The sequence below is a fragment of the Lingula anatina genome, chromosome 8 (assembly GCF_051362555.1).
Source record: "Lingula anatina isolate TDL-2025a chromosome 8, LinAna3.0, whole genome shotgun sequence".
Classification (NCBI taxonomy): Eukaryota; Metazoa; Brachiopoda; class Lingulata; order Lingulida; family Lingulidae; genus Lingula; species Lingula anatina.
Window position 1 is genome coordinate 8,858,692 of NC_141774.1, and position 9,789 is coordinate 8,868,480.

Genomic DNA, 9,789 nt, shown 5'->3' on the forward strand with positions numbered 1-9,789 from the left:
GCAAAAATTAACAAAAATAATAATAAAGCAATAATCACAATAAGCAAAATAAATAAGCAACTAAAAAAGTGAAGGCATTAATGATTATAATAAAAAGTTAAATAAAATAAAACAAAATGATATAATTTTAATTAAGATAATAAAAGTTTTGAATCAAATTGACTGTCAGACAAATGGTTTTTTTCCAATAATTCAAACTTTTTTTTTGAAAACACTATTTCAATTTGCTGAAAAAAAAAGTCAAATATCAGCAGAAACTAATCATTTGTGTTTGTGGTAATCCAATTTAAAATTATAAATTGCAATTGGTATGCAGACTCCAGTCTCTCCAAAACAATGGATGACGTGTAGGGTTAATTGCTAAGAGTTACACAGGGGACATTTGTACAAAATGTGCAGAGAGAGAGAGAGAGAGAGAGAGAGAGAGAGAGAGAGAGAGAGAGAGAGAGAGAGAGAGAGAATGACAAAAGAAATGCCAGGGAGATATGGAAGAAAAAAAAACTAAGAAGAGATGAGAAATAGTTTGTGTGCCTAACTCTCAAGAACAATTAAACTTAAACACCTGGCAGTCTCCTCTGTAGATCAGTTCATTAATAAGGTCAGAGAGGGCTAATTAAGTGTCAGCTCAAGGTTAATAAACCCTTTCAAAAGAACAACCATGCAAGAACTTCTTCATAACAAGTAAAGAGGGGGTAGGAAATTAAAACAATTAGGCCAGACAAAATTGATATGTTGGTTAACAAGCAACAATCTCTCTGTAAAAAGGGATTACTCTGAAGTTTCAAATACTAGTTTAATCGTACCGATAAAAAAATTCTTTTTTTAGATCTTTTCCACAAGGTTTAAAACTTTTCCGATGGTACAATTATTTTTTCCAAAGAATTCATATTTGCTTTTGTTTTTTTTTAATGTACGATGCTGAACAAGCATAAATTGATCCCAGTACCAAAACAAAGGCCCATTGCACTTTTCCATTTGAAAAATAGATACATATGAAAAATTCTGATTTCTGCAAAATTAGGGGTTTTCCCACTTATTAATCAACTTATTAATGTTGTTTGGCCTTACTGTGAAGAATAATTACCACGGAAGAAGTGGAGAAAAGTGTGTCTATTAAAGCAATCAATATCAGGATTGTTGCATGGGAAAAAAATAGGTTGAAATGATCTAGATAATGTAAATGTAAGGAGGGGGGGGGGGCTGCAAACAAGGCAATTGACCTATATAAAAATAAACCCTGCCTGAGATCTCTGAAAATTATTAGAAAGGGAAAAATAAACAATTTCATTCACATAAAATTGACATTTTAATCTTGTTTGACCCAAGTTGAACCTGCAGTGGCCTTTATTTTTTAAAAATAATTATGCTTGTTTTCAAAAAAGAATTACAGATCAATAACAACTTGATTATACTACTATATACTACCTATATGATAAACGTGAACTTATTAGTATCAAAGTAATCCAACATTTTTCCTTTTAAAAGTTAAAAACCACTTTCAATCACTTTATTATTAACCTTTGTATCTTTGTGTAAAACTAGCACATAAGTCTAAATCTCCATAAGACACTTCAAAATAAGAGCTGAACATTGTCTTTCCCTATTAACACCGAACACAATTCTACCTCCCTTTCCTACAAATTTATTGACCGAGTCGGGGTCTCAATGGACTCATTTCCAGGGAATATTTTTTGTACAAGCATGGCCAGCACCTGTAAAAACATTCCCCGTCAGGACACCCAATTAGAAAAAAATAATAAAAGAGACTAACCAAACATTTGATTCTGTACAGTATGAATAACTGCTTAGCTTTGCTCCCAATTAAGACCCTAGAATCTAAGACGGAAGATAACAAAAAATTGATTTATCAATCTAATTGAAGCCGAGTCCTGAGAAAATTTTGCGATTGCTTGCATTGCTTTGCGTATTTATTGCATTATCTGATATGGATGCGGAATCCTCACAGAAATCTTTTTATTTTGACATCTGAGGTTATGATACAATATAAACGGCAGATTAATCTAATTAAGTAGGTCTTGGGAAATTCTAGGATTACTTCTTACATCTGGGAAAAGTATCCTTTACTTCCTTATGCTCAGTGACCAAGATATACTTGCATACAATCCTCCAGCTAAAAAGGCAATGTCACTTACATTACAATCCCTGCTAAAATAATTAATAAATAATTAATTAATGCGAAGAGATCAGAACTGGAAATGCAAAGAAAGAATGTTACCTTTTTACTCTGCTTCAGCCAAATAAAGCATTCAAAGAGACCTAAAATACTTTATTTGGGATGAATTTATGGAGCATTTTTTAATTTAAAACTGAAAAGAATCAAGAAATGAAGACATATTAAAGTGCTGAAAAAATAGCTTAAACTTAAACAACAAATAAAAAGTAACTTCTTTTCAAACCAAACCAAGTTTACTGTCCCCTAAAGGTGTGACTGACCAAGTCTTGAAGACTGACCAACAGTGCAGAACTAGTACTTACTAGTACAGAATCCCAGCTGGACACCCCACTGACCAAGCACTTACACTGACCACACCAATAAAGCCAGACCATGACCAGAAGTGACCACCTTTGTGTGAGAGACACCCTGAGTTTGACAGTTTATCTAGGAAATAATCACCACAACCAACATGTGTCCACAATGCCAGCAACCTCTGAAACTCGGGTGGGAAAAATGGCAATGAAATAAGCGAGTGATAAATTGGGTCGATCAATAAAGCCAAATTCATAACTCTCACCTGTGTCTAGTTCATTAAAATTTAACAAAGAGAGAGATGCACTGAATCAGTAATCCCATTGTTGTCGGCAACCAAGCACACATTAGACCTACGGGTCTCCGAATTTATATTTTGGACACCACCTGGCGGGAAGGATAACAGAGGCAGACCAAATTTAACCTCCTCGGTCATCCTCATGAATCTGGTCTGCAACCTAACGAGATACTAGGACTTATCAGACAGAAGCAACTCTGGTCTGAGAATGTTGCCACTGTTGCTCAAGGATGATGATGAAGATACGGACTGCAAATAACACGCACTTTAATTTTTTCACAAACTTTTAATGGAATAAATTACTGACCATATGTTAAAGAAAAACACTTGGTAAACACTGAAAAAATTTATACTACTCCAAAAGATTAATTGGGTTTCTGGAAGGTATAAATTTGTGAGTTAGTTTTACCAATTATGGCAAATCTTGAAAAATAAAATATTGGAATAAGAAATTTAAGAGTAACAACCAGGAGTTGCCAATACCTTCCCTGTCTTAAACTGCCAAAACTTAAATCTTCAAGATTTGAGATCTTTTATTAAATTTGACCATACAGCAAATTCAATCCTTTAAACATTGAATAAAGTTCCACATTCTCTTTACATCAATTAAAATGAATCATCTTACAACTTTAATTAAAAACTTTCTCATACACTCCCAGAAACACCCAATTCAAAAATCTGCCCAAGATAAAAACACACCAGTTCATGCACTATCACCCAGACCTCAAATCCATCCTCAACAAAATACTTTGAAGTGCTACTACAAGCTATCAAAATTTTGTGGTGAAACCATTCCTTCCTCCCTGCTCCAATGAGTCTAGCTGAACTGACATAATCAAGTGTTTTCAAGCTATCTGAGATACCATAAAACATTCCTTAATATCCCTATTTCAAACCACAAGTGTCTCTCTATAAAGAGGTTGGGCAACGGTTGATATTCCACACAGGAGAGCAAAGACAAAACCAGTACTAGGGGACCATTTCACAAGAGAGTTTAAGCCTAAAATAAGTCTTAAATTTTACACTGAAATTTTAGTCTACCATGAACAGAGATAAATTAGAAGTAGTTCAATTATAAGAAACATTGCCTCTGTTTTATCACAAGAACATAATATATAAGCTTAAGCTACTTATTGTCACATTTTATCAATCTTGAGTCATTAACTATGGGTGAAAGTTGTAATAACTGAAAATCCCAAAAACGTAGCTTGCCATTTCTCATTGCATTTGGACAATATGAAAAAATGGTCAAAATGAAGTCTGAAAATCCCGAAATCAAGCATAATCCTGAAATCTTGCACCACTGTTAACTGGTAGCATGAAGAGAACAAAGACCCCCCCCCCCCCCGGTCTACCACATATTAATATGACAGCTGAAAGAATCCCCAAGACAGCTCTCTACCTCTTATGACAGAAGAAATAACCTCATAGTGTTGTCTACCAAGAATGAATAAGACCCCATTTCCATAGATTAGATCGACCTACTTTAGATCGACCTAACTCCCTGGGGGTTCACGCTAAATAGCTGTCAGCCGGGCGGACTCGAAAGTTAATTACCCCCTTACAGCTTGTAGTAGGCGGGACGGACATTTAAGCCAGATTATCTGACAGTAATCTAGTGAGACTCCCCGCGGGGATAGATCGATCTAAAAACTCTGGGAATACAGCCATAGTGTTGTCTACCAAGAATGAATAAGAAAGAAGAAAGAAACCCCCAAGAGAGTTCTTGAAGCAATGCAGCAACTGCATGACAAGGGGAAGAGTACTTTGAAACACACAGAATGCAGAAAATGTTTTAGATAATCTGTAATTTTTTATCTTAGACACAAGTAAATGTTCTTTTACCAAATAGTAAAAATTATGCTAGCATGACTCAACTGAAATATCATACTTAGCAAATAAAAAAATCCAACACTTATTTATAATACAAATCAGTTATGTCTTTATATAAAAGTTGTCACAACGAGAAAAATACAATTCAGTGAGTATCTACTGCAAAACTTCTAAAACACGTCAATCACAAGGAAATGTCCAACAGAAGAACGAACATCCAGTCTCTTGTGGTGAAAAAGCAATGGCGAGACACAAAGCATAACCCCCTGGGCACTGAAAAAACACCAACAGATGTGGTTTAATAAAACCAAAGTGTAAAATAAAAATGTAGGAACCTCCTGGGAGGACTGCATTAAGTCATTGTCCATAACATTTAGATTTCAAGTGTGATTATATTAATTCTTTGTGCAAGGTACCTTTTTTCATACAAAGACTGCAGAGAAAAAAGTCAAATGAGAGCCTCTTTAGATACAATGCCAGACATAAAACCACCATTGTAACTTTAAGTTTCTCGCTTTTTTTAAGGACTACAGAGAAAAATACACAAATTTGAAAGATAAATATATTAGGAGAAATGCATTAAATCTTAATATTAAGATTTCTTTGGTGATTATGAATAGTTTTTAGCAAGCTTATTAGCCTGATATCCAGTTTGACCATCTGGTCCCACACCTGAATATAATTTTCTTAGACATTTAAATCTATTAAATGTTTTATTTCCCCGTGATATTACTGAACCTCTTCACATTTCTCAACAAAAGAGCAATTTTTTTTTCATTTTTTTATTGGGGCTAGTGTTGGATTGTCATACATGTCATTATTTTTCAATCACTTATTTACTTCACACGGTACCTAGTCACAGTTAACAGAAAAGCTTAGCTGCATCCAGCATCTATTCAGTCACTACTATATCGATAAATAATTCATATTGATATTTTGGTCAGTATATTAATTACTTAGAACCACAGAGAGCTTTCGCACAGCAAATTGACAAGTAACTACGTACAATACATATTAGTCAGCCACTATAACATAAACCAATATTTTAATATTGAAGATTTGATCGGCAATTAATTTAGTCACTGCTAAGCTTGGTCACTCAATCAATAGTATTATCCAAGTTTTGGTCAGTTAATATAATATTCACCAGTCGTGTCTCATCCTTATGAATCATTATAGTTCTGCACTGCAAGGCAAGTTTGTTGCAACTACTAAATGATGAAATATGACAAAGATGGCTTTTAATGAAAATCAATACTGATCAAAAGTGACACTTTTCACTTCATTTTCATTCATTTCAATAATACAGAGGGATTAAAACTGTCATGACAATAAAATATTCTGCTGCTAGTCTTCTTCTTTTTTTTTTTTTAATCAGATACTGTGTGTTTTGGGTGAAAGCTGTGAAAACTGAAAATCTTGAAAGCAAAGCTTGCAATTTCTAATCCCATCTAGACCATATGGGGGAAAAAAACATCAATATGAAAGCTGAAAATCCTGAAAATTTTCACTCATGATGTGCATGCGCATGAACGTATGTGTGTATCACTAACATTAAACAGTATGCACCGTTTATCTATAATCATACTATGGCCTTATCAAGGAATTTTTAAGGGCAAAATTATGTCAAGGTCAGGAGTAAAGAGTAACAAATATGTGGTTGCTAAGGAAGAGTATTAACAAGGAACAAAAATAAATTGTAACTGAAAGGGTTCACTGTAGGGGCCTTCTGTTGTACATTATAAAATTCACATAACCAGAAAAATATGAATGCTCAAAGATAAAGCAGTCATTCAGGTTTACATATTTCAAACCCTGCACTAATTAAAATCTACATATTTTTTCCAAGAGCTGTCGTTTTTAGTTTCTCATTAAACAAAAAAGAACTTTTTTGCTTGGAACCCAGCATGTTCATCATAAATTTAATATAATCACTTCACATACAAAACTTACACTTAGGAAATCACCTTATCAATTTTGTTCAAATATGGTGAGTAACTACAAATACTGATATTTTGGTGCACTTGTAAAATATGAGTCATGCCACTGTTTTTGGACAAAACATTTTTTTCAATTACATAATAAATATTTCAAGGAAACTAATGTAAAATTTATAAATCAAATTTATTATCAGACAACAGCCCGGGCTTCAAAAACAAAAACATTTACCACAGAAAAAGCCTCCAAAAGTGAATTTTGAAATGATTTTTGAAACTAATGCTTCTTATTTCCAAATCTTCCCATGGGAAGGTAGCAGTAAGTTCCTAATTATCAGGTATATTTGTACAAACTTACTTAATCTAAACATAACACTATCAGCATCTTATCAAATAGACGTGAAACTTATGTGGATTCTCCCTTCCCTTTCAGAAATTCTTGAGTTTGGTCTTCAAAACTTAGCAAGCTAACTCAGGCCTTCCCAACTACCAGACTCGGCACCTACGGGTCCAGTATAAACCGGTTTATCAGACCACACTACCCGTTTTCAAGGTGTGTGTCAGATCGCATTACAGAGTATCAGCCACCACACCGATTTTGCCTGGTGCGCGATGTGATAGCAATGATCCTAAGCGGGGTTGGAAAGTAGTGCATCTCATCTAGATTCATGCGCTGCTGCAATTTTCTGTTTATGCTAAAATCTGACAGTACCGCAATTTTTAACATAAAATTTAGGTTCGGACATAGCCAATGATGTTTTGTAAATAAGAACTTGCAAACTGATATATATTAATTTAGAAAAGTAGACCTAATTTTGATAGCGGAAGCATATTCTGTCGGGGGTTAAATATTTTCATGACTTCCGGGATGGACGAGATTGAGGGCAGGGGTAATCCAAGAGAGGGGTGAGAAACGTCCATTGTTCTCGTCAGCGAGGCTGTCCTTTTTCAGGGTTTGTACGCACGGACAGAAAACTTAAGTATTGTGGGAACGTTACTAATGAAGCCAATGGTAGTACTAGTAGATATCAGCCTGTAGTCTTGAACAAGCGCCTCGATGATGAGTGAACAGTTGTCAAAAACAAAAGACCGAGGTGTGGTAGTTCAACTACTGTTCATGCGTGTCGCAACGACCAAACCTAATTGCTCCTCAAGGTCACAAAACAATAACCTGTACTGACGGCTAGGCTCGTCTTAATCATATAAGTCGCGCGTTTCCACCCCCTGATTGAGGGATTCGTCTGTTGTATTCATACGACTCCTACTTGACGCAAACGAGGCGCGATACCCGGATGACAGGTAGGCTTACAGAATTTGTGATAGGGTATGATACTCTTTTATGCGATCTGACACACACCTTGAAAACGGGTAGTGTGGTCAGATATACCGGTTTATTCTGGACCCGTAGGTGCCGAGTCTGGTAGTTGGGAAGGCCTGTAACTACAGAAAGCCTAAATTGCAACAAAGGTCTATGTGCATTTTTAAAACAACTGACCAACAATAAATGTACCAGAGACAACTGTCTCTTTTTAGCACCAACCTAAAGACAACTAACAATGCCAAAATGAGGCTTCTGTCTGGATAAACCCCCTCTCCTTCCCACCACACATTCAACCATCCTTAATATGGACACCCAGGTATATTATGTCACCTGTCAGAGACGCATGTCTGCCTTGTGGTTAAACATGTCATTATATTGTAATGAGAATGACACCCCTGGCTCTTCCTGTCAGCAGGTTAAGGACCAGTTATGTGAATCTTTCACTGTAGAGTTAACAGTACGTTTAGAGTTACATGTAACAGTACAGAGTTATTGGAGTTTATAGAATGGATGTTATAGTGCAGAGATAACAGAACAGAGTGAAAAGTACATAGGTAATAGAGTTAGCAAAGTCAACAGTATAAAGATATGATTAATTGAGTTAACAGAACAATGTTAACAGAAGAAGTCAACAGAATAGACTTAACATAGACAGTGGCAAAGAAAGCACATTCTAAGTTATTCGTAAGTCAATTTATTTGACAGCTAGTATCACACAACTTTTACTTCATACTATAGTGTATACGTACTTGTCACAAGTACACTATAGTACACAATATGGGCAGTATTATTCCAAGTTAAGTATGTAACATACTACAGGTTTAAAAGGCACCATATGGAGTGTGCAGTACATGACAAAGTTGTAGTCTCAAATGTTGAGGTAATAACATAAAAACATTTAAATTAATAGAGCTACAAGTTGACCTTCCCTTTTTTTTTTCGACAGCTAAATATTATAACTAATTGTTTTTTCCATATATCTTTTTCGAAACCTGTTATCATCATATTTATATGGACAAGCAAGCATTTTTTGTGGGGGGGGGGGGGGACAAAAGCTATTACAAATACAGTCACTAACAAGGAACTAGTATTTAGCGACATCCAAAAAAGTTGCTGTTAATAATGTGTACTGTATAATGATACTAAATTATCACTATACAAAGCATAAAAATAGCGATAAACGTGCTGTCATATTTCAAAACAAACTGAAACGAACATACACAAGTAAGTTCTTAGCAGAAAATAAAAATACAGCTCGCCGGCAACAAACAAAAGTCAAAACACCGACTACCATTACCACTGCCACTGCCAAACAATGCTAAATCCCACAACTATCAATAAGGCTTGAGGAATAATTAGGGAAGAACTTACCATTTGCAGCACGCATATTGTGATCAGAAAACATCTCCCAGTGCAGCACTTCATCTTGATTTCTTGATACGTTTTAGAATAATAAGTACAACCAGTAGTAATGAATGATATGCTTCATGGTGACCCTACTCTCTGACTCAAATTTCGACCTAAGAACTCCTCACACCCATTAAAGCGCATCATAAACTAGCGCTCTAATTAGTCAATTGATACAGGTCAGAACATACGCATTACCCTTTTCTTCTACTTAAATGTGGTTGAAAGATATTATATTTTATAATAATGGTAAGCATGTTTCAAATCTCAAGTTGTGTTTTAGAGTACAAATATTCAATAACGGAGACCTGTTAGCGGAGTAATCTAAACCGGAAATTAATCAGCTCCGTAAAGTGTCATTCGTGTTTTTCTGAATAATACATTATATCGATTTTATATGAGATCAGTACACATTAAACAGCACAAAATAATTCCAGTAACAGTCAAGTAGCACCAGTTATTCCCCAAAACGTGTAACATTGTACAACATATTTTAAAGTAGTGC

The 9,789-nt window shown here is 35.0% G+C and overlaps 1 protein-coding gene across 2 annotated transcripts in view; it reads right to left on the bottom strand.

The window, feature by feature from the left end:
- LOC106175623 (sodium/potassium-transporting ATPase subunit beta-1-interacting protein 3) overlaps positions 1 to 9,720 on the bottom strand; it is a 30,007-nt gene extending 20,287 nt beyond the window's left edge. For both annotated transcript variants that reach the window (XM_087019456.1, XM_087019457.1), the window contains exon 1: positions 9,249 to 9,720. In XM_087019456.1, coding sequence (XP_086875582.1) covers positions 9,249 to 9,302 — 54 coding nt within the window. In that variant the 5' untranslated portion in view covers positions 9,303 to 9,720. The remainder of the gene's footprint in view (positions 1 to 9,248) is intronic.
- Between the last annotated feature and the right edge of the window lie 69 nt (positions 9,721 to 9,789).